Genomic DNA, 27,300 nt, shown 5'->3' with positions numbered 1-27,300 from the left:
AAACTAAAAAAAGAAAAAAAAAACTTATTTAAATTTGAAAAGATACGACCATTTTGGAAATAAAGAATTATCTTGTTAAAATACCCGCTGTTAATGTAGGAGACATGTTGATTGGATGAGGACGGTTGCTGCTGGTGATCGAAAACAGAACTATCGGGCGAAGTTTCTGTGGGCTGTGGCGTCGAATGGGACGGAGTCGTACCCTGAGGACGGACTAGCTGTGCTCGATGAAACCTCACCTCATCTTCCACTTTTTCTCTCTGCTTTTTAGACATGCGACCAAATTTAACCGCTGCAATGATACGCAGTGTTTAACAAAAACAGTAACACATAAAACTTTTTAGTTATTTAAAGATGTATTCAACAAAGTAAATAATACGACAAGTTAATTGATACATGTCATATACTCACCATCCCTAGACATCCCAAGTGCTAAACACTTCTGTAACCGGCAGTACTGGCATCGATTTCTATTGACTCGATCAACAACACAGTTTTTCTGACGAGGACACTGATAATTTACAACACTGGACTGGCTTCGTCGGAAAAAACCCTAAAATAAGTTTTAAAATATTGCTTAAATACAATTAAATGAAAACTATATCTGTAAAAAGAATTAAATGTTTTTGACGATATTAAAAATAAAATAATAAGCTTTGATGTTACACTCAGTATAACATCCAAACTTGTATGTAATTTTAACTACTTTAATACTTTTTTGATTGTAATATTGCTAATTGTTACAACAATTGTCAATAATTGTTTTAACACTGAACTCATTGTTTTTTACTAAATAAATAAAATAAAATAAAAATTATTCAAGAAATAATAACACTTCAGTTAATATTTCAACAAGTAATAACTGAAAGTATCAAATTTCCTAAGAACAATCAATTTTATCAAAATAACTACAACACAAAAATAAATTTATTATACACTATTAAAACTATATAAATAAAACAAATACTTGCTATTAATATACTTCTTTTCAAAACAGTAAATCAATAATTTAAAATATATTTTAATAGAATCACCTAGATATAAATATAGACCTACTGTAAAAGTGAATCATCACAACCTAAACATAAGAACCTAGTAAGAAAATTTGCCGTCTTTTTTTATTCTTTAGATTAGCACATGACAGGTTAATAATTTTATCCCTGGAATAGGCATGCTAAACATAGCTGCCAACAACTATGGATCATCCGTAGTATTTCCTTTTTATATTTAAATTGGTAATTTTATAAATTTCTTTTTAATTCTCGTATATAAGAGCAAAGTAATAAAAATCCCTATAACTCAACAGCTTTTATGTTTTTTAAATTAGGTAGTTTAATTACTAAAAAAATTTTATTAACAATAATCCTTTATGTTTGTCTAAATACAATAAAAGCTTCTGAATCATGCCAAGAAAGCACACACACAAACTAATCAATATTTCTACAATTCTATAGCTTTTAAGGGTATTAGGGTCTCACTGTCTTAAATTGACTAAAACCATGAAAATTTGTTAATATTCCATGTGTAACCATTTGCACAAAATTTGACGTATTCATACTTCATAATTTTTTATAGATAATTTATCTTAAAAACAAATATTAAGCTATGAAGAATTTTTGATGCCTATTCCCAATAGTTCCTTATAAAATAATGCTTTTAAATCAGCAAAGTAATAAATAAAATAATAACTATTTTCCAGTTTTTATTTTGTTACACTCAAGAAATATCAAATAAAAATAATATTAACCAATATTTATAAAAAAATTTGTTTAAATATGAGTAAGAGTCTTAATTCTAATAAATTTAACAAAATAACGACGCAAAAACATACAAGCACTTTAAAAAAATGGATAAAAAGAATTGGAAAATTTTGTACTTTTTGAAGTTAAATAATATCAATAAAACCATTAGACTAATTTTTCCCATTTTCTTATTTATGCATAGGTTTTAGAAGGAAATATTCTCTCATAAATTGCAAGTTAAAATTTTTACTTATAAACACTCTAAAAAATTAGATAATTTAATAAATTGAGAATTGAATAAAAATTATCTTGGATAGAACAATTTTAATCATTGTGCCCTATGCCTTGCCAAACCTGATTATAAATAAACATTTTGTATTTCGAATAAATGTACAATATTCTGAATAAAATTGGGCAATTTTTATAAATGGATATACCGTTATTTTTGCCGCACTTGGAAAAAACAAGAAATCTGTATTAACTTTCTTAAACAGTGCTTGAATTTGAAATTTAAACAGAAACCCAAAAATATGAAAGAAAATAAATTAATATTCAATGTGTAATCAAATGAATAAGAAATATTTGACTGTTAATGTTTGATGAAGACTGATTATTGTGAACAAACAAAGGAGAAATAAAAAGATTATTCTTGGTTTAACTACTTTATTGAAAATAAAGATCAATATAAATAAAAAAAAACTATTTATATTTTTTATAACAAATAACATACTTAAAATTCTCATATTTAACAAAGAACAAAAACCTTATCTTTAAAAAAAGTATGCACACTAATATGATTTATAAAAAATAGAAATGCAAAAATATTTATAAGGTACATTAAAGGGAGATTTTTCCTTTTATAGACTTACTAAGATTTGGATAATTTCAAACAAAAACAAGTAACTTAAGTAGATATATTTTTTTATACAAAGTTATTTGTTTTTCTAAAACATTAACAAAGCCTTAAAAACAGTATAATACATCAAAAATTAACAAAGCACTCCTTATTAACCAAACATGAATAATATATATATATATAAACTGAAATAACATTTCGAGATTAATTAGACTTTTTAAAGTTAATTAAAGTTTATGAATATGTAGCGAAAAACACTTGCAATTCAACTATCGCAAAAATATATACATATATATTCATTGAAACAATATAAAAATATATTTCTAAAATATATAAATGTCTTTTTAAGATTGTGTAAGAAAAATTTCCTTAAAAGAAGTAATTCAAATATTAATAGAATCTGTAATATAACAGACCTGAAAATAAAAATTCAAACTTAACAAGTCATAACAATCAATTTTAAGTAAATATATATATATCATAATTGTATATTTCTTATATACAAACAGAAGCTGCGGAAGAGGAACCTAAAGCTTCCTCACAATTTATAGATGAAGACACAGCTTCTTTTAAGATAACTATTTTTCACTAAAAATTTGTGTAATTAAATTTGCAATTAAAAAAACGTACTACAACAAAGCAAAACATAATTTAAAAAAAATACCATCAAATGAAAAATAAATTTACAGGTAAACAATTTGTTTTATTAATTTAAAACAAATTGAATTATGAAGTTAAAATTAGAAGGTCATGTATGTATAAACAGAACTTCGGCAGTTACTGTATACAAAAAAAATTTGTAATAACAGTTCAGGTAATAACTTCCGTTTTCAGGTAATTAAATAACTTTTTTTTTAAATCATACAAGATTTTCAATTTTATTTTTTATAGATGAATCTCTTTGGCAACAATTAAATTTTTCATTATGTCAAAACGATTTCCATCAGGTTGCAAAGACAGCTTTTTGCCATCTTCAGTTTCAACAATAAGAAATCCATATTCATCGATAGACTTCACAATTGCCTTTACGTTAGTACCGGCTAAGGTGATACTCTGGTCTTGGTGAATCCAGTACTTGTAATACAAATCCAAAAACCTTGCAATACCAGAATCGGTAAAATCATTCACCAAAGTTTCCAATTCGTTTAAAGTGGAAGCAATTATTTCTTCAACTTTTAACGGTTTTAAAGACTTTCCATGCTTTACATTGAAATCTTTAATAACACTGTTGACACATACTGATGGATGCACATTGACAACATTAAGTCCGATCCCAATGTAAGTATGAACGACATCGCCTTGTATGGTAGTGTTGACAAGAACACCGCCAATCTTCTTGTCTTTTTCATAAAAAATGTCATTCGGCCACTTAAGACGGAACTCTAAGTTTTCGTATCCATCTTTTTTTCGCAATCCATGGACAAGCGCTAATGATGCCATGTGTTGCATAAGCGACATTCTTTGGCCGAGTTTCGACGAAAGCATCAATGGAAAATGAAGAGTAAAAGCGGCTGCCCCTTCTGGACTTATCCACATGTTTTCGCCTCTTCCTTTTCCGGATATTTGACGACTGGCTATAACGACTACGCCTGGGTGATTAGATAAATGCTCTGCAGGGTACATAGTTGATGTAACAACTGGGAAAAAAACTACAGGTCTACCAAAATAACTAGTTCTTAGAGCAGAAAAATATGCTGATTTATCAAAGAGGCTAGGTTTTAAATCATCATAATGAAAAAGCAAAGGAACTTTAATGTCAGAAGATTGACCTTTTTCAGCTGATGATTTTATTGATTTTTCTAACGAAATTTCTGAAATTGACATAAATTTCATCATATCTTCAATCTGTGCGTCCTTTTCAACAATCACATAGCCACATGATGGTGCAGGTATGTCTGAAATGTGACCTTCTAAGTTCAACTTTTCAGATAATATACTTTTTAAGACTGAAAGATTGGCTTCAGAATTTTCTATTCGCTTCTCTGTACCTGAAGCAGAAATATTAAATCCTAAATATACGGATGATATAATTATTGTTCCATCACTTAATTTCACTTCGAAAATCACTGGTTTATTTTTATCGTCATGTGCAAGAACGCATCCATTTTCAGTTGAGAACATGTACTTTCCACGATATAGGTCAGCATTTGCTAAACCTTTATAAGTAACAGAAACAATTTTTTCTTCTATGCATTCATAAGAGCAAATGCCTGGAACTTTAATGTTTGAACTCACAGCTAATAATTTACCTCCCTTCTTCACAAACTGAATGAATTCCTTCACGATATTTTCTTCGATATCGTCCGAAATAACCACTAATAGAACGGCATTTTCCATCCAAGGTGTAGTAAGCACTTGGTCTTGCTTAAGATGATAGATCAGATATTTATCAATACATAAACATTTTCCAAGATTTTCGGCCGCGTGTTTATATATTTTTTCAGCAGTAAAAACCAACACGTTAGGAGGTTTGACTACAGCTGAGAAAGAAGACATTTTTCTTAAAAGTTTAAAACGATAATATTTTTGATAAAATGCAAACGCTCGGTAACAAAAATTAACATTAAGTTTAATCAACATGAACTTTGTTCAAGGACATTCCTCATTATAGCTTAATATTTTCACTTCATCTTACGATGAATGTAAATAACAGGAAGTTAGAGACTAAGAAGAAAAAAAAGTCCAAGATGAAGATATTAACTTCACCTAATTTTTTACTTACGCGTAGCTGGTGGCGTCATCTAGGAAAAAGTTTCAATACTGTTGTCATTAAGCGTAAATACGAAAGTTTAATTCAAGATGTAGAAATGACACAAAACTTGAAATTAATTATAAGTGAAATCAGCTTACTTTGCAGCCTTCACAAGTAATAACACCGTAATGAACTCCTGAGGATTTGTCACCACAAACTTTACAGGGAATGATTTCAATTTGCGCTAAAAGAAAAAAAATCAAATTAATTATAAAAATGAAAATTAATTTAAAAGTAAAGCACTTCCTATTGTTATCAATTGATAGAATTTTTAGCAATAAAAATGTTCTATAACTCAAAATTATTTTAAAAATCTCACTGTTGCATTTTTTATTCTTCACTAGTAATTTGTTAAAAGGCATCGCCCTCGTGGCCTAATGGATAAGGCATCGGTCTCCTAAACCGGGGATTGCGGGTTCGAGTCCCGCCGAGGGTAGAATGAAATATTTTGTTGATTTCATCAGAGATTATAATTTTAAACTTTCTTTCTTTAAATGCAACAAAAAAAAATTCTGAAATTTTTTATCTCATTATAGACCTCTTTTTTTTTCATCATTTATTTTTTATGACAAGGAGATGACAAAAATGTGTTGCAAAAATTTTTGGACAATAATTTTTCTCTGACAAAGAAAAAAAATAAATTTTTAAACAACTTTTGAATAAACTAGCATATATATTAAAAATAACGTAAATCAAAATATATTGAAATAATAATTTGTAATAATAAAATGCAGAGTTTGCGAGTCTTGTTTGTGTGTCTCATAAATTCTAGAACCATTTGAGCTAGCATTCTGAAATTCGGACAGTGATTGAAAGTGGCAGTACTAAAAATCGCGATAAAATTTTCATTATATCGTTTGGGAGAGACGTTTGAATTTTAGAAATTTCTCACTGGTCACCATGCCAATTAGCCATTGAATTAATTATTTTTAAAAGATAACATCAATGACGACTACTAGCACATGTCGTTCATTAATAATAATTAAAAAAAAGGATTTTATTGCACATTCTTCAATATGTAATTAAATGTATTATTTAAATATATGTAATAATATGTCAATATATATCATTTTTAAAATAAGTAACAGTTAAATATGTTTAAATAACTTAAAATTAACGGTATTTGAAATTTTAAAAAAAAAGTTATCAACTGAAAAGTAAAATTAACGGAGAAATAAAGAGTACTAAATCGTTAAGGAGAAAGGTAAAAGATCGGCATTGTTAATAACGCCTATGACGCTTGCTTAATTTTGGTACTAAGTACTATAACTGAAATTAAAAAATAAATAAACTATTTATTAAATAGCAAAATTAATGGAGAAATGGTATTAATTCGTTTAGAAGAAAAGTAAAAATTCGCCATACTTTTATTGAAGTCAATAATGCTAATTAATTATGTTAATAGGTTCTAACTGTAAAAAATAAGCAAAATTCTTTAAGTTCTTAACTTATGGAGTTAACGAACTTATTCGCTTAGGGGATCCGTAAATTTTCGGCCTACAATTATTGCCGCTTCGTAATAGACATTACTGGTATTTAGGTCCAATTTTTATAGTTACCAAATATACTAATATAGGAAAAAGTATTATATCAGTATATTTCATACCTATTAATGTAGATATTTAATGCTGTTTAATATAGATATTAAAGAGGGTTTTACGGCCCTTTCGAAATGTATAAGAACAGGAAAAAATCGCTTGATAGTGGTAAATTTTGACTATCGTAAGTTGGTCTCATACAAAAACATTATGCCAAATGATACTGAATAGAGTTGATCCTTATTTTGATGGAAATAAACTTTTAAAAATGTGTTTTATTTAATCTAATAGCGTAAAGTCACCGGAAAAGGTAAAAAGTAAAAATAAATAAAAAAATTTGTTTTAGTTTTATTTAAAGTTTTGACATACTTGTTTCAATTTAGGGCATCATTTTGTACTGTTACTCAGTACTGATTCATTGGTTATTTACTTATTGCTTTCACCCTGCACGAGGAACGGGTATGCAGCTAGTAATTTATTAAACTAAGTTTAAGATCCCACTCATAAACTTAAGGAATTATAACTAATAGGTAAACAAATTGACACATAAAGTTATTATNCAGTTATCTGAATTCTGGAGGTCTGTTATATAACCACCAATACAAGAAACAATCTCTGAAAGTTTGAAGACAAATGTATAATAATTAGTTGAGTTATCTTGTTTTCCGTAGACAAAAAACAGCAAAATTTTCATTTTGAGAAAAACACAATTAAAGTTTATAATTACATTTTTTCTATAAACTATGAATGTTTGTATGTAGGAAGTTATTATATTTTATAGGGGGCACATTCCTTCACACATTTTCTTAGTTTTATTTAACGTAGCGATATTTTAACGTATTATTTAGCGATATTTTAAAGTATTTAGTGAATAACATCAAAAGTCTACTACTTATAAAGCATTTAACACAGGAACAATTTTTTATTAAACAACCATCTTACTGTATTTTCACACTTTAATATATATGTCTAAATATAGTTTTTATTAATAATTAGAAGTAAAAAATATTTTTTATAATATTTATAATAGCCCAAATCTAGAATTTTCTTCTAAATGCAATTTGTTATCATAGCAATCCGGACAACATAATGAAGCTAATATCATCATCAGGATCTCAATATCAATTATTCGATTGCCACACAGATTGTTTTTATCCAAAGGCATCAGTTCTTTATTGACTTCCATAGAAATCGATAATTTTGAAGAGCTTGAAGTAATAGATTCTTCTGCTTTTCACAATTTTGAATAAATGGTATAATCAACTTTACTCAAATCATCGCTTTTGTTGGCATGTTGATTACCGTAATATTTACGTTTCTTAGATCGAGAAGTGCGTCCCTTGCCCATCTCAATAAATTTATCAAAATAAATCACAAATTTTTTTGAAAGAAATCAATAAATTTCTTCAAAACAAATCAAAATCAAGATATAGAAAGTACGCTTCAAATGTAAACAAACTATCAGAAAATATGCTAACTTTTCATGTTACCCACAAACAGTAACCACGAAACGCAAAATCTAATTAAAATATAATTCAGATCATTAGCCGAGAGTTTAAGAGCTTTTAAAAATTAAATATCTAAGAAAAATAAACACACAAATAGAAATGGAACCGAAACTATTACCTACTACCTGTTTCATTTTTGTAATTTCCGGTAAGTTAGACAGCTGTCATCTCTTACTAAAATAGCTATAACTAAAGTTCTGCTTTACGTGCATTCAAAAACAAAACAGTTTTGAAAACTAGAAAAATTGGGCATTATTATAAAGCAATAAAATAAAAAAGTGATTTTTTTGAGAAAATCCTCGTTTTAAAGGTAGTCGGATACCTTAAGTAACTTATTCGTTTAGGGCAGTGTTTCCCAAAGTTATGACTTTTGTGTACCCTTTCTAAATTTTTCGTAAAACTGTGTACCACTAATGAAAAAATGGATTTATTTTTTACTAAAAAAAATGCACAAAAGTTAAAAATAACGACTGGCTGTTGACACCACTAATTATTAACTGTTAACTCTGCAAAAAAAAAAAAAACCAATAGAAAAATACGTAATCGTAAATTTTCATAGCTAGTTTTGTTTTTAAATAAAAATTTTTGAAATTTTCGTTTGTTGCAAGATATTTTGTACCACACTTTGGGAAACTTTGGGATCCGTAAATTTTCGGCCCACAATTATTGACGCTTCGTAATAGGCATTACTGGTATTTAGGTGATTGGTCCAATTTCTATAGTTACCAAATATATACTAATATAGGTAAAAGTATTATGTTAGTATATTTGATACCTATTAATATAGATATTTACTGCTGTTTAATATAGATAATAAAGAGGATTTTACGGCCCTTTCGAAATGTATAAGAACAGGAAAAAATCTCTTGATAGTGGTAAATTTTGACTATCGTAAGTTGGTCTCATACAAGAACATTATGCCAAATGATACTGAATAGAGTTGATCCTTATTTTGATAGAAATGAACTTTTAAAAATGTGTTTTATTTAATCTAATAGCGTAAAGTCACCGGAAAAGGCAAAAAGTAAAAATAAATAAAAAATTTTGTTTTAGTTTTATTTAAAGTTTTGACATACTTGTTTCAATTTAGGGCATCATTTTGTACTGTTACTTAGTACTGATTCATTGGTTATTTACTTATTGCTTTCACCCTGCACGAGGAACGGGTATGCAACTAGTAATTTATTAAACTAAGTTTAAGATCCCACTCATAAACTTAAGGAATTATAACTAATAGGTAAACAAATTGACACATTAAGTTATTTGCGTTATATTTAACATAACATTCTTAAAAAAAAAAAAAAATTCTTTAAAAAAGCAGGAAAGATTATTTTTTAAATGAATAATTTAGAAAAGGTTTTTAACTATTTATTGTTATTCATTATTTATAACACAGTTAATGAAGAACTAATTCTCATTCAGTTAGTAAAATTTATTTTGTTTCCATTTTGGTACAATATTTGATTTTGATTCTACATCAATCTCTAATAAATTAAATAAAAAATTTTTAAAAAAATATTTAAAAAAAAGCATTTAAAAGAAGCATTATTAGCGATTTAATTTAAATATATTAATGATTAATTTAATTCGAATAAATCGGAAGGTTCAAATTTCCATAAAGCTACAGCTAAAAAACTGCCAAACGCTTTGAAAAAATTAAAAAAAAAGAAACTTTAAAATATATTTTGCACAATTTCTTCTGTATTTACAAATTTCACACTTTCTTTACACGGGCGCAGTCATAAAACTATTTTTTTTTCCCTCTAAACTTTACTACGCGCTTCAATAAAAGTAAATAAATAAATATTGCGGCAGATCAAAGGATATTTCCTTATTTTTGTTCATGTTTACTTACTGGAAGCCTTGCTTTTTCGCCCGCTTAAAGAGGGGAGTTAAATTTTAATAAGGATTTCTGTTCTCTGAACTCGTGTAATAAAATAATGAAATTTAAACTTCGGAACTGATATAGTAATAAAAAAAATACTGTATAATATTCTCATGAAACATTTACAGTACTTGCATATAAAAACATTTCCTTACGTCTATGCTAAGGAGTAATTTTCATGTAAAGGAGTGGTTTTTTCTTTTAAACAATTCCAGTAATATGGCTGGGTATTTGCAGTTGTAACAATTTGCACTTGGTTTGGTGCAGCTTTGAAAAACATTTGTGTGGGCTTTTAATTCATCGCTTATTTAATTAATGTTTTTTAAATGAAGCCGTACTTAATTAATGATTCAAATTTAATTTAAATTACCCATTTCTAACATTTCTACACAAAAAATTATTTTTTTTAAAAAAAAACAATTTAAATGAAAACTTGGGGAAAAATACCTGTTTTTGAACAAGTGTGGTAACATTTTCGGAAAGGTTCCTTTTGGCGTAGTTGAGTAATTAACAATAACATTAGTTGAGTAATAAACAATTTTAAAATAATTTTGAACAAAAATACTTATTTCGAAACCGGTTTAAGAAACTAATATGGACTTGAGCGGCTTGGAATAGTAATTTTACATTTGCAATTTTTAACAAATGCAATTGGTAGTACGTAGGGAACCGATTATCCGGAACGATCGGGACCATCGCTATTCCGGATAACTGATTTTTCCGGTTTTCTGAATCGCTACAAAAAGCCGTTTTTTTATCGTTAAACCCAACTAAAAAAAGAAATATATATTTGGAAATTATCTTAAAAAGAAGAAAAAACGATGAAGTAATACACTAATGATTATTTCTAAACTGATGGTAAGGTAAACATCCTTCAAAAAAGAAAGAAAAATCCTAAAATCTTATGAAGAAAAAAACATCTTTTTAAAAAATTAGCGGGAAAATTTATCGAATTTTGTTCCGGTTTTCTGATTTCCGGATAACGGGTTTTGTACTATATCAATAGATGAATCTTTAGCTATCAATCTTCAAATCAAATGATGCATAGTTATTTATCTTTGCATAAAATGTAATTATTTTCCAATTATTTGTATTTGTCACTGGGGTTTCAACATTACGTCCTTATGTCTCATTTAGACTGTATATCATGATTTCATTACACGCAATCTTCTTTATTCATCAGGTCATAAAATTTCATAAATAATTTTTAACAAATCTCTTCATTCCATCATTTCCTACGCAATAATTTCCATCGATAGGCATGATTGTTCCCATTTCCTCATGCTGTTGAAAAACTACGAAGCTTCCGGTTTTATTTATTTATTTATCATCATTATTCGATTTCTTTCTTCTTCTACAACAGGTCAGTCGGAAAAATGGCGACCGCTTCCTACTTTTCATGCCCCATTAATTGTTGCACGAGTCTATTTTTTGGACAAGCCGCCCAAGTTCCCCACATAAAGCATCACGTTCTGCTCAGATCATGTTCCACGTTTACTTCCTCATCTAAGACAAGAAATTTTACTTGCAAATATGTCCCAATGTTCAGTTCATTTAGTGAAACCACATTTTTCCATCAATACTAATGAGCTTGTTCGATAGAAATTTCTTTGCACGCAATTCTTAATGAAAACGTTACCCAGGAATTTTATTGCATTCGTCATAGACTAATATAAAAATGTTAACTCCCCATCCTTATTATTATTATTGCTTTTAATATTAGACATCACAGTTTCATAACAGATTGTTAGCTTAAAAACAACATTATGCTAATAATTTAAGAGGAATATGAATTATTATTTGCAAGAAATTCTGTTTAGAACGGATTTTATGAGCGATATTTTTTCTTCACTTGTAAAGTCTGAAACAAAAATCAGAGACAGTAAAAAGGAACTTAGTGCTAACGTTTTTTTTTTTATTCTCAATTTATCTTTCCATTAATATTTCGAATTTTATGTTTGCTAAAAGCGCAAAACTTATTTTTTAATGTTACTTCTTTCTTAAAGCCAAAATATTGTTTGAAGTATGGGTGACATTTAAATGATCGAATAATTAAAGATATGAATAGATAAATAAATAAATAAGAAACGGAATTAAATTGACAGTTCTTTTTATATCAGGGACAAAATAAACGATTTTTTAGTTTAATTTGTAAAGACAGTATTATAAATATACTGGAACGTTTCGCTTTGTACTTTACTTTTCGCTTTGTACTTTCGCTTTGTACTGTACTTTACGAAATAAAAATACTTTATTTTTATTTCGTTAGAGTAAGTGAAAAGTTAAAAATAAATAAAGAAATAAAGAATAACAAAAAATAGTAAATAAATAAATAAATTTTTTAGTTGAAATATGATATATAAAGCTTTCAAATTTTTCAAAAATTTGCTATAAATAACTTGCAACTCAAAAAAAAATTTGGCTTTATTTTAAAATAATGATTATTATTAAAATGTTACAATCTGTGATGATTCGGTGTTTCACGATTTAATAAATCATGCGAATTTGAATACGGAATTAATTTTCGAAATAGTTTTCTGATTTGCCATTTTGAACTTGTGCGTTTATATGAAATACAAATGACGCACTTACAGCATTAAGCAATAAAAATTGTAAAAAAAATTTCATTTATTTATTCTTTAAATATGGCTTTATTGTAAAATGATGATTGTTGTCAGGAATTTATAGTCCATGATGTGATGATTTGGCGTTTCATTCGAAAGAACGATTTTGTTAATCATACGAATTTCAATACGGAATCAATTTTCGAAATAGTTTTCTGATTTACAATTTAGGGCTTACAGGTTTGAATGAAATATAGAAGAATTTTTGAATTTAATCGAGAAATAAAAATTGCAAAAAAATTCGACTGCGGAATTTGTACTTCAACAGCGAGTAACAGAACCCATTGCAAAGCAGAAGGTGCGAACATAATCAGTCTAAAGACCCAGAAGTTTCTACTCCAGATACTGAGCATCTGTCTCCGTTATACAGGAAGTTGGGATCTGCCATGAGAGGTGGTTTGGCCTTCACTTAGCTCTGGTGTGGTCACGTTTTACAACCGAGTTTTACTACGAGTTAGAAGCAGGAGCAGAGGATGTGAGGGAGTAACGAAAAAAAACAATTAAAAAAAAGCAAGAGAACCTTGGCCTTTCCCAGCAAGCAAACAGCCCGATACTTCTGTCTGATGGACTGAAGAAAGGTGGGGAAATACGTTAGTTCTTCATCTGGCTGCCATTTAAAAAAAGCTGGATTCATTTATTATTATTTTGCTGTTAACAAAAGCGGAAACAGATTGCTAAATCTAGAAAAACTGGGTTCTTAAGAGTAAGTTGTTAATTTATTACTGGTCTGCCTATGGAGGCACATAGTTTACGCGAGTTAAAAAGGAATATTTTTTGTCTTTAACTCTAATCCATCCATAGAGATAAAATTGAATTATTTTAGCCAACAATTTATGCTTTTGGTCATTACAGCCATTTATATTCTCGATATGTTGTTAATTACTAACGCTAATTACCTATATCTTTACTATTATGTTAATTACTAATGTGATAACGATTCTGAAGTGTTCTCACGTTATCGCGATAAATACGAAATATATGGTAATTATCGACATTTTTTTTAAAAATATTTTATAATCGTCGTTGAACAGCCGACCCAATAAATTATCGACATTGACATATATCACAAATGTAATCAATAATGATAATTATCAAATAAGAGTCTAAAATCTAGCGTTAAAAAACATGCACAAACAAAAAAGAGGAGTAAAACACTCCATATAAAATTTTTTTTTTTTAGAGTTCCTTGATCAAACCAAACCAAAACTTCCAACAATTCTTTATTATTTAAAAACAAACTTTATTTCTCAGTTTTTAGCGCGAAATGAAAATAGTTGTCTTTAAAATCAAACAAAACTTAATCTCAAAGAGAAATAAAAATGAAAAAAGAATGTAAAATGAACTGTTCTAGGTCAAAATTTTGTCAAACGATAAGAATGAATTATGAAGGACGTTTCAAAAAAAAAAGAACTGAGGCATAACCCAAGAACATAAACCGGGGGGAAAATTTTATTAAACGAATCATCGATAGATCATTGACAAAAAGGAATTGAATTGAAAATTGAAAAATAAGTAAGCGACACGGAAGTAAGAATTGCATTATTAATTTTATTTTAAGTCTAGACGAACAAATTAAAATATGCAAACAAATTAAGAGTGGTATTTTTATAGCGGAAGAAAGAAAAAGTACTTTTAAATGATGCCTAAAACAAAACAACATAAGTTTATATTAAAAAGGATTTGATTGGAATTCAATAATTACAGTAGATTAGTGCTTGGGTACCCACAACCAATTAAGTATATTTGTTGGTATCACAAATTATATATAACAATGTCAATATTTATAAATCCATATTTATATTATTATTCAATATTTAATATATTATTCAATATTTAATTTATTAATCAATATTTAATTTATTAATCAATATTTAATTTATTATTTAATTAATAGTAACTATATTATTTATTAATTAACAATTAACTTAAATGAAACTTCATTTCAGAAAATAAGAAGAGTAATTCATGGTGGGTAAAAGCAATATAACTATATATCGTGGAATATCGATGTTTTCCGATAAATGATGTTTTATTCCGATTACGATATTTTAAAAAGTTTTCTCAAGAAAAAATTGTGAATATTAAGTTTTACGATAAATATTTAATAGAAAATAATTATTGACGACGATACTATAACTATCATTATTGACAATATTAATAGCGAATATGATAACCTCGTGAATAATATTGATGACGATAATTATCGAATACGATAATGTTTTGATCATTAACACATCAAATAAGATAATATCGTGAGTAATTTCGGTAACAATAACTATCGAATACGATATTAATTCACAAATTTAATTTTTATTATGAAAATATTGGCTGTAGGTTAGTTAAATTGGAAAAATTTTGCGGTATATCTTGAAATATCGAGAACTTCTGACGATATAACATAAAATAAACCAAATGTTGTTCGGAAATTAAGCATTTGATTTGGAATTGAGACCAACTTAAAAGAGATCTTAAGAAATACTAAACTATCCGAAAATGTAGGACTCTTAATTCGACAAAATGATAAAAAATAATATTCAAATTGGAAAAAAAAAGAAGAAGAAAAAAACAGACAAGTGTAAAATTGTAAAAAAGTGTAAAACATGGGGTTTCNCAAAGAGAAATAAAAATGAATAAAGAATGTAAAATGAACTGTTCTAGGTCAAAATTTTGTCAAACGATAAGAATGAATTATGAAGGACGTTTCAAAAAAAAAAGAACTGAGGCATAACCCAAGAACATAAACCGGGGGGAAAATTTTATTAAACGAATCATCGATAGATCATTGACAAAAAGGAATTGAATTGAAAATTGAAAAATAAGTAAGCGACACGGAAGTAAGAATTGCATTATTAATTTTATTTTAAGTCTAGACGAACAAATTAAAATATGCAAACAAATTAAGAGTGGTATTTTTATAGCGGAAGAAAGAAAAAGTACTTTTAAATGATCCCTAAAACAAAACAAGTTTATCTTAAAAAGGTTTTGATTGGAATTTCGTAATTACAGTTGGTTAGTGCTTGGGTACCTACAACAAATTAAGTATATTATTATTCAATATTTAATATATTATTCAATATTTAATATATTATTCAATATTTAATTTATTAATCAATATTTAATTTAATATTTAATTAATAGAAACTATATTATTTATTAATTAACAGTTAATTTAAATGAAACTTCATTTTTGAAAATAAGAGTAATTAATGGTGGATAAAAGCAATATAACTATATATCGTGGAATATCGATGTTTTCCGATATATGATGTTTTTATCCCAATTACGATATTTTAAGAAGTTTTCTCAAGAAAAAATTGTGAATATCAAGTTTTACGATAAATATTTAATAAAAAATAATTATTGACGACGATACTATCTCTATCATTATCGACAATATTAATAGCGAATATGATAACCTCGTGAATAATATTGATTACGATAATTATCGAATACGATAATATTTTGATCATTAACAGCAATTACCACTTCAAATAAGATAATATCGTGAGTAATTTCGGTAACAATAATTATCGAATACGGTATTAACGTAATTGATAAATTTAACTTTTATTACGAAAATATTGGATGTAGGTTAGTTAAATTGGAAAGTTTTTGCGGTGTTTCTTGAAATATCGACAACTCCTGACGATACAAAAGAAACCAAATAACATAATCCTGATAACATAAAATAAACCAAATGTTGTTCTGAAATGAAGCATTTGATTCTGAATTGAGACCAACTTAAAAGAGATCTTAAGAAATACTGAACTATCCGAAAATGTAGGACTCTTAATTCGACAAAATGATAAAAGCTAACATTCAAATTGAAAAAAAAATAAAAATAAATAAAAATAAAAAACAGACATGTGTAAAATTGTAAAAAAATTTAAAGCATTTAAAATAAGTTTCAGAAAGTTTAAATTTGATTTTTGTAAATTAGAGTTTTGTAGAAAATATGTATGCAGATAATAATTTTAATTTATTTCTTCTGTTATAAATGCAACTGCAAGTAACAAGACTTAACAAATAAAGTCAACCAAATATAATTTAAAAAAAATAGAAAATTTAAAATATTTAGTTGGGCAGCGAGTGAAATAAAATGATTAACAATTACGTAAAATATAAAAAAAATAGCTAGCCAAAAATTTTTATTCGATTTCACAATACTATATTTTGATAAAGTACAAAGATTTATTTTTTAAAAAAAATCAATTATTAAATAAAACGTTTGTACGTAACCGAAATTCATCAAAGTATTTCTTATAAAATGTTATAGAGTGCCTTTTGTGTATAATTAAGTATCAACATATTAATAGCCTTAAATGAAGTAATAATTCAAATAAAAACTAATGGTTTTTGCCTCTGATTTCAAAAAATATCTTTCATCTGCAAGTTTTTTTTGTTTTGCACATTAACAATTATAAAACAAGCAAAATAAATTTTCCAAAAGAAAATGTAATTTGTAAAATAACAATAATAAACTTAGTTGAATCGTATTTAGGTAATTCATAATACAAAACACAAAACTAAATATTTTAATTACGCTATTTTTTAATTTTATAAACCCGAAATACATAATATGATAATAATGCCACGAAAATTCATCTAATAAAAAAAGAGAAAGAAAAAAAGCAATTCGCATAATAACAATAACAAACTGGGATGAATGTATTAAGGTGATTAATAATAAAAACAAAAAACTGAATATTTTAATTACACTGAATTTTTTTAGATTTTGGATAAGAATAAATAATAACATAAGGATATATGTAAAAACATAAGAAAAACACGAAAGCTCTTATTCCAGAAAAGTAATTGAAAAAATTAGAACCGGTCCGAATGAACAATTTGCAAAATAATTACCAAATTCATTCAACCAAGAAAACGATTTTTTTTTTCTCAATTTGTTTCATTGTTTCATCATCTTAAAAAAATTAACTGGTGATTTTTTTAATACTATTGTATACAATTTTTTTGTTGTTGCTATTATTTCTCAGAAAATTTGGTTTTTGAGTTGTAATCCTGTATAATATTTTGTGTGAATTCCAACCATGCATTAAAGCGTAAATATGTGAATAGATCGACGGAGTTAAGTGAAATTGAACTGTAAAAAATCGAAACGAATTAATCAAAGTAATTATAGTAAATATATTAATATTTAAATGAGATATTTTTGATGACTTAGAAGACAACACCGTAATGCCAGAACTAGTACAAATGTATGGAACATGTTATCCAAACAAATTTAAAATGTGTTCTGCGTCACGAAGTTAACTATCAACAGGAAAATTGGAACAAAAGTATTTACCTGTGCTTATCTGAAACGCTATTTAAACTTCAAACGCATAAAAAATAGTAAATTAAAAAATGGCTTAAAATTATTATTCTTAGTATCAATTTCAGTTTAAAAATATGTTAAAATAAACATAAAATCATTGACTAGAATTTGAGAAAAAATATTTTAACTAAAATGAAAAAAAAAAAAATCATTGAGTAAGTTTTAACCAGCTATAAATTCCGTAAATTAAATGTTATATATCGAAGATAAAGTGTTTAAAATAATATTGCTAACCTCAACCGTACCAAGATCTGGTTTTCTTGACGTTTTATTTACCGCTACTTGAACCGGTTTCATTATTCATGCCTGAACACTATTTTTTATTACTTCCAAATCTTGCTTATTCTGTAGCGCAACGAGAATTACCTTCTAACGGAGCAGACGATTTCAACAATTCTACATTCCATGTATGGCCTTGTATATAGAAATCCCTTCGTTTCACCTTCAATTATTATTATTATCTTATTTTCCCAGCCATTTTCTGAAGTTTTAAGTTTAAATTTTCTCTTGCTTTTATTTTATTTCATTCGTTGTTTCTCAAAAATAATAATGACTCAAATTTATCATAAATTAACAGGAAATGAAATTTCATCAAGGGAAAAAAAATACATTAATTTTTATCATATATAGTTCTTTAAAAGAATTAAAATTTAAAAATTCAAATTTTATTTGATAAAAATTTCATAAAAAATACATAAGAGCTAGTAAATTTTGAAGTTATCAAGGCTGTTTGTGACAAAGTTCTTAATTTTTTAAAAAAAAGCCATGAACGAATAATAATCAGTGTGACGTCATCGCATCAAGTTTATATTCGCCCTTCTCAAAGGAGAGCTTCCTAATAAGTAGGAAAATTAGACTTTACACTAACACACCTCAACTTAGTGGCTTTATCATATTTTTAACAATTCTTGTTTATTTCTTTTCCTTCAAATCTGTTATACGATAAAATCTACTACAGAGAAAAGGAAAATCTATATTAATAATTTATGAGAAAGCATTTATATAGTAACCATAAGCAATAACACTTATTTGAATTTATTCTTTTATTAGTTTAATAGAATTGAAAGTGCATAGCTAGCATATAAATTTATAGATATTGCATTCAATATGAAAATAAATGCAAAAACAACAAAATTTGGAAGAGTTAAAACCTTTAAATCAAGTAATCTGTTCTAAAACTCGAATATCGTTTAAAAAAAACATCCAAGCATAACACAGAATTGGAATAAAAACAAATAACCAAACGATTATAATAAAATAAATCGTCCAACTCGTAGTCAGGCTGATTACCATAGCAGGGCTATCAGTGAGAGGTGTTGCCATTTTATCAAATTTTGCAGGGGGAAAAAATCGCTTTTTTTCATAAACTTTAGCACAAAAGTAGAAACTTCCGAAATACTTTTCTATGTAAACATTACAAAAATTAAAATCGCTACTTAAGTTACGCAACCAATAAAAATTAGACTTTTCGAAACTAATTTATCGAAATAAATTTAAACTAAATTACTTAGCTTTAGAACTAAAGAAAGTTCTTCAAGTCCTAGTTTGCCATGCGTTACCTAGCCAACCAAAATAATCATGTAGATAAAAATGATTACTTAGTTAATCGAAATAATTGTTAATTTTTTCATATTCTTTTCTAAAACAACGCAGACAATTTTCTGTATGTCACCGAGTTCTAACCTACTTTAACACTTACAATTCCTTAAAATAAAGATAATTTTTATTAATAAAAATGAACAAAATTCAACAACAAAAAAAAAATTGTTTCACATTTAAAAAATTGTTTCATACTGATTAATATGACTGCTTTGTGCATCATAATTTTGTTTTAAACAAGAACGCGATCATTTTACGAATACATTCGTTTTCACGTGCAACCAAAATAAACAGTAGAGTGAAGTGCCAGAAAATAACATTCTACAGAAGCAAGCGATAAGATATTTTACGTCACGAGTTGTTTGTTAGTTTGCATATTTGAAGTGTTTAGATGAGCAATAGTTGATAACAAATTTTTAACTTTCTCAAAATCTTCGAAAAGTTTTCAGTGGATAACCCAGAAGCATATTTAAAGAGAACTCAGACATTCACGAATTTGGGTGGAGTTGGAAAAACGAAACTATTTTTAGTTCCACTCAGTGGGAAGAATCCTAAAAGCTTCCTTGTGGTTTTTGTTACCTCTCCTTAGAACCAGTTGGAATGAAAACGTTTTGGGTGTTTTTATGTAACTGCTGTGCGACATTAGCGATAATAATATTGTGTAATACATTGTATTGAAGCTATTATTTTTCGTCTATAAATGTTCAGTTCTTTTTAAATCTTGCGAGTAATATTTTAATGTTGCAGATAACGTTAGAAAATAAACCAAAATAAAAGTTGAAAATTTTGATTAATATTAATCACATATTTGCAAGAAACAAACAAAAAATACCGATTATTAGTCGTACTTAATATAAGAATGTAACACAATATAAAATTATGGACTTAACTAAATTTCTACTGTTTTAATTTTTTAAAGAAATAAAAATAATCAAATAATTCTGTTACAAAAATTTACAATGGTAAATAAAAATTTACAAATAATAAATAAAAAAATAAGACATCAAAAACAAATCGAAGTACAGAGATTTTAGAGCAATATATGGATAAGATGTAATTAAAGAATATTCCACATCATAAAATACAAGACATAGAAACCTTCTACTAAAAAAATCATTTCAAAAATCAAGAATAAATAAATATATAAAATTTCAAAGTTAAAATCATTTTTAAAATCAAAGGCAGAATCTTATGCAAATGCAATTGATAAATATCGTGCAACATCGAAATCTGGACTTAACAGAATTTCTAATAATTTAAAATCATTTCAGAAAATAAAATATAATAGAAATGAATATTTTCAATCCATATATAACGGCAAAATTTGCACACAACATTTCTGGACTTAGGAAAACAATAAAAATAAATAGAAATAAAATAATAATAAATAAGTAAAATACAATAATAATAAATAAATAAAATTTAAAAAAATTTTGAATTCAATTAATTTCAAAATCAAAATAATTTAAGCTGCTAAATAAAATCAGATTTAGAAATAAATCCTACATATGACTAAGGCATAATCTATGACAACAATAAAAATTATATTTAATAATTTTAATTTTTATTTATTAAAATTATAAATTTTTTTAAAATTAATTTATTAAAATTATTGATTTTTATTAATAAAAACTATAATTATATTTAATAATTATAATTTTTATTACATCTGCAGCAAGTAAAACATGATTAAATTTTAGAACAAAAATCCTTTAAAAAATTGAACCCGCTTCATAATAACACTGTACATAAAATAAAATTATTTAAAGAATAAAAATNTAATTTATTAAAATTATTGATTTTAATTAATAAAAACTATAATTATATTTAATAATTATAATTTTTATTACATCTGCAGCCAGCAAAACATGATTAAATTTCAGAACAAAAATCCTTTAAAAAATTTAACCCGCTTCATAATAACACTGTACATAAAATAAAATTATTTAAAGAATAAAAATTTAGAAAATTAGTTCCTATTTTCTACCTGCTAATTAAGAAAAGAAAAAGTCATTCCAATATAACCCCCCCCCTCGAAAAAAAGAACTTAATGAATAAATAAACAATTCGTATAATAAGGGCATTAAGTAGTATGCAAAGAAAGCAAACACACCAATTTTAAAAACATTGTTCTTCAACCCTTTTAAAGAAAGCTAAAATAAATTCATTTTGTATTCATGTGATATAATGGAATAGCTAATATTCAAATGAGTATAAAATGTGTAGTAAAAATGTAAAATAATAGAGATGCATTAAGATATATGTTGATACTTGGTACTTAAAGAAAAAGCACAACTATGGTTGCCCAAAACAGGTTTTTTAATTTACAAATTAAAGACCCATAACGAATTTTAAAAAATGCACACATTTTAACATTATTTAAAATATTAATTAAAAGAAATTAAATGATACCAAACGCGTGTAAGGTCAATCACGGACAGCAATTATTTGAAAACATTGTGAGTGCTATAATGTTTGGGTTTCACATAAAACATGGACGGATATGACATAATATATGATATATGACATAAGGCATTGGCATTACTATCTCCCATAATGATATCGTTAGATAATTAATAATTTAAGAACGCGCATTTACTGCATTGAGATTTTCACTTTTTTTTCATTTTAATGTTAGTCTTTCCTATTTAATGTAGATTTCAATTAATAAGAGTAATTATTATAATTTATATCATTATATTATTATAAAATCATTTAATAATAGAAATCGAATCTGAAGTATCTTGACTTATTTTGAAATTCAATTTTTCACGAACTATTCGACCGATTACGTTCAAATCTTGTATTTTGCCATATGAAATTAAATTCTTTAAAATGATGCGAAAATTTTATACCTAACAATTCAATTTTTTTTAACATTCTTAAATAAAATAATAAATATTTATTAAGTTATTTTGTGCATGTAATTATCTTCGGATAAACGAATTTTATAATTGGGTGCAAATTTTTCTTTTATTCGCTTGAAAAGTTCTTGAGGTATAGTAAAATACGAAAAAAGTAAAAATTGACATTAAGAGGTACAAACTTAGGATCACTCTCCTGAGCAAACTAGTAGAACCATATTTTTCAGATAGCGGCTACCGCCTATATTTTGGGGATCATAAATCCAAATCAGTTGAAAAAAAGGTATATTTATTTAGAGAAAGTACGTTTTTGTGTCTTATTTCGTAACTAATATCGTCTGCAGCAATTAATTAGCATGTTTGAGGTCACCCCCTCAAACATTAAGATTGAGTCATAGAATGTGAAGATCCGACCAAATATCCAAAGTTATTAAATATGGTCTTTTTTTTTCTCTTTTTTTTCACTCTTTACATATTTATCTAGCTTTAACTCAAATAATGAATTTCAATACCATTAAAAATAAAAGTGAGTCTCCACAGAAAATCAATATTAATTATTTATATTTACTACAGTAATCGATGTTACTTATTTTGATAGCGAGAATATTTTAGGCAGAATTTTCAATACGCAAAATTTCGAATTTCTATAATCAAAGAATTATTAATAATACAACAGAAATATCCAAACAGTTTAAGTTTGAATCAAAGTGAATGAAAATTTAAAGTGGGTAAAATTAATTAACTTGTTTTTTATTAGAAAAACAAATATAAAAAACTTAGCAACAAATTGAAAATTCAATGGAATGAGATAAAACTAATTGCAACGAACTCTCTTGCATTCCTCTTTTCTTATTTTTCACAAAAGTTTGATAAAATAAATTAAAAATAGAATACGATATAAACAATAATTGAAAAAGGGGAACAAATAATATTATGGAAAAAATTCTCTGATTAATATGCATGCTTAATATTTCTAATATGGCATTGTTTTGTCATAAATGTTTCGAATTTTATGCTTTATGTGGAACAAAAACATAAATTTTAAAAAAATAATACTGGTTTTATTTTAATTTAAACATAAATTAAAAATAAAAACCAGTTTTATTGCATTAAATTTCTTCCGGGTTTATTAATCAAGTAGGAAAATTGCCTTTGAACAATAGAAATGTTAAAAGGAATTTTTCGAATGATGCAGCTTTTTATAGGTCATTTGCCGTTAATAATGATACATATTCTTTTTTAATTATAAATAAATAAGAAATTTATATATTAGTAAAAGATAAAAAAAGAACTAAAAATGATTCAAAGATTTAACAATGGGATTTATATTTAGATATCTAGAACATATTTGCTGCATTTTTTAAAGGTGCTTCATTATTATTTTAGTTAAGACAAAAAAGAAAAAAATGAATGTTTTAAATTATTCTATGCCATTTACTTTTTGTAAAAAAAAATTTTCAATTTATTAAAACAAAATTTCTAATTTGTCCTAAAAGAAATTCAAAATAATAAGGAAGAAATTTTAAAACAAACATTCAATATTTTAACCGCGTACGTGTCTACGTAATTAAAATTGTGTGATTTTTTGTTCTAAATAATTAGAGTTTGAATTTTTTTTTTTTTAAATTTAAGTGTAGATATTCACATACTTATACAAATCTTTTGTAATAGTTAACTTGTTCTTTCATTTACAAAAAAGTTATTCTTAATAATTAGTTATTTGAAACTGAGTGTCAGATTGCTTGTCTGGGATTGTCCATAAATATTTTTATGGCGTTTTTAGTTATTCATTTTAGTTTTTTTTTTTATTTCTTTACGATATCAAATGATATTATTTAAGAATCCTCTTCACTTAATTATGTCTTTAAGAATACACGTGATTACTATGTTTGCTTTTCAGTTTCCTCCCTCGTCAAAGTCTTATTTATTTTGAGAAGTTTTAAGTTATGATAATTAAATTAAATACCAAATACATTCGATATACCATCACTGATATTTATTTAGTCTGCAATATCAATATTTATCTGAACTTCACTTAATAAAAGTTTCAAGATTATTAAAAAAGTATCGTTATTATAATATATTAAGACAGGCACTCAAATGAAAAAAAGCACTGAAACAAAACTCACTAAAACCAAACAGGCACGTAAATGAAACAATCACTTAAATGAAAGAGACACTCAAATAAATAGCTCACTTAAAGGAAACAAACACCCAAACAAAACCTACCAAAATAAGCCATTCAAATGAATCACTTACTTAAATGAAACAAGCACTTAAACTAAACTCACTAAAATGAAACAAGCATTGAAATACCTAATTTCCACACTTAAATTAAACAAACATTCAAACAAAATTCTAACAAGCAATCAAATTAACCTATCGCATAATAGAAATAGACACTACGATGAACACACACACGTAGATGATAGAGGTGTTCTAAGAAAAGCACTCACTTAATGGAAACAAATTTTGCTAAAATAAATGGACCATTGAACCACTACCTTAAATGAGACAAACACTCAAATAAAACTCACCAAAATGAAACAGACACTCAAATGATTCACTCACTTAAATGAAGCACTGAAACTAAACTCACTAAAATTAAACCGGCACCCCTCAAATAAACCATTCACCTCAATGAAACAGACACTGAGATGAACATAGATGACGTTTATATTCAACTCAGACGCTAAAGTAAAAAACGTTATTAGATTTGTTACTTTAGCGTCTTTATTTAAATAAATTCGATTTAGCGTTGATGAAAATTAGTAAGATACTACAGATTGAGAGCAACTAAACTTTAATTTGAGAATTTGTTTTATGTGATAAAAAACTTAATCGCACCCTAAGATAAGAATCGTGAAAATATTGTAAATAATTTTGAAAATAAATTATGAAAAAAAAATTGAATTTCTAGTAAATAAATTTTAAAATAATTAATAAATAATCATAAAAAATATGCTTGATATTTTTTTTCTTTTTTTTTTTTATAAATCAAATTTTGCGAAAATAACACTGTAGTTGAAACGAATATCAGTTTAAATGAAGTTGAAATTTAAAAACAAGTAAAAGGAAAAAATATACAAAATGCAAACATGGTATGAAGTCAAAATTTATCCCTTTTTTGTTAACAATAAACAAAACGAAATACTTTCATCCTTCATTCTTTCAATAATAAAATGAAAGATAAAATAGTTAAGAGAATTAAAAATAATTTTATTCTACTCATTTATCATTAGGCGACAGCAAAATATCAATACTTTTCCATGAATTTCATTCGATTTCTCGTTCCTTATGGAATTCCATATAGAATAAGTGAACAATCCCCCACGTAAATCACCCATGTGAGTCCAATGACTATACCCTGTAGCTAGGTGGTGGTTAAAACACACAAAAAAACATAGAAACAAGCAAACGCGGAAGTTAAGCTGGCCTACTTACCTATCGCCATCATTATTCTCTTCCTCCCGTTTCCTCCCCTCTCGGGGTGCCCCCAACAATGGATTTTTTTTACGGTTACGGTTCCGGCAATGTGGAATTATTGAATACCCTTAGACAATTTACAACCTGCATTGTAATATTATGTAATAACGCAGTGATCAACTCTCTATTGTAATGGATGATTTTCTAAACGATGCTAATCTCCTTCCACTGTATGTAGTACCTATACAATATTATTCTATGCAAGAATTGTCTTCAATTTACTGATTGTCACGTTATGCAATAAAATTTTACAAAAGAAAACAATTCTGATAACTTTTTAACGAAATTTTAATGAATAACTAATTAATATATTAAGTTTTTTAATGAATAACTTTTCATGAATAGCAAATAAGTAACTGATCTATATATTTAATTTCTAAAATGAATAACTTTTTAACAGAGACGCAATACTTCAAAATGGTATTGGTTACAGATATAAATGAGCCACACGTAAACATGAGATTGTATTAAAATTTTCCTAAAAAATAAATAAATAAACAATTCTGATATCTTAAAATTGTTAAATTGAACTATGTTTCGGTTCAAATTGAATTACAGTACCGTGAAATCAATTTTGAGAACAATAATAATATGGTACGACTTAACCCCTTATTTAGGTAGCAAAAAATAATAATAATAATAAAAAAAAATTGAGCGATATTACGGTTTAACACATTTAAAAATTTCAAACAATGTTCGACTACAACAACCTACCAAACAAGAAAACCGATATTATAACGTCTAATATAAAAATACGACAAATGCTTCATTGTGTGATATTATTATTATTTTTTAGCAGATAAAAGGTATTTCACACAAAATATAGCGGAATAAATATAATAGATAAAGATAATATTTCCAACTCTTTTAAGTAGGCTGTATAAAAGGCTTTTTAGGGGGTGTAATAAAATCATTTATTTGAAAACTGTTTCCCAAGTCTTTAAACAATGTAATATATTCAACTTAGCACTATATTAAGGTTTGAAATATGATATATATCTTAGCACTATCGTAAGGTTCGTAACACCATATTCAACTTAGCAGCACATTGAAGTTTAAAATATCACATTCAGCTTAGCACCCTATCAAGGTTTGTAATATTCTATCC

At 26.4% G+C, this 27,300-nt stretch overlaps 2 protein-coding genes and 1 non-coding gene across 4 annotated transcripts in view; 1 reads left to right on the top strand and 2 right to left on the bottom strand.

Annotated features, from left to right (window-relative positions):
- Positions 1–27,300, bottom strand: part of LOC107438298 (Hormone receptor 3) — a 111,889-nt gene that overhangs the window by 11,709 nt on the left and 72,880 nt on the right. For both annotated transcript variants that reach the window (XM_043046612.2, XM_043046613.2), the window contains exons 2-4: positions 5,449–5,534; positions 412–553; positions 85–292 (exon numbers count right to left, since the gene is read on the bottom strand). In XM_043046612.2, the coding sequence (XP_042902546.1) occupies positions 85–292; positions 412–553; positions 5,449–5,534 (436 nt within the window). The remainder of the gene's footprint in view (positions 1–84; positions 293–411; positions 554–5,448; positions 5,535–27,300) is intronic.
- Positions 2,386–5,312, bottom strand: LOC107438304 (holocarboxylase synthetase-like protein). The gene has a single exon (XM_016050561.3). It carries the CDS (start codon positions 5,176–5,178, stop codon positions 3,484–3,486), a length of 1,695 nt encoding a protein of 564 aa, XP_015906047.2. The 5' UTR covers positions 5,179–5,312; the 3' UTR covers positions 2,386–3,483.
- TRNAR-CCU (transfer RNA arginine (anticodon CCU)) lies at positions 5,714–5,786 on the top strand. The gene has a single exon. It is a non-coding gene; the product is annotated as a tRNA-Arg (tRNA).

Source organism: Parasteatoda tepidariorum, chromosome 1 (assembly GCF_043381705.1).
Source record: "Parasteatoda tepidariorum isolate YZ-2023 chromosome 1, CAS_Ptep_4.0, whole genome shotgun sequence".
Taxonomy (NCBI): domain Eukaryota; kingdom Metazoa; phylum Arthropoda; class Arachnida; order Araneae; family Theridiidae; genus Parasteatoda; species Parasteatoda tepidariorum.
This window is presented reverse-complemented; position numbering and strand designations above follow the sequence as displayed.

What these genes read in the sequence shown, in the direction of transcription:
- LOC107438304 (XM_016050561.3), bottom strand. Translation starts at nt 5,178, where the DNA reads ATGTTGATTAAACTTAATGTTAATTTTTGTTACCGAGCGTTTGCATTT.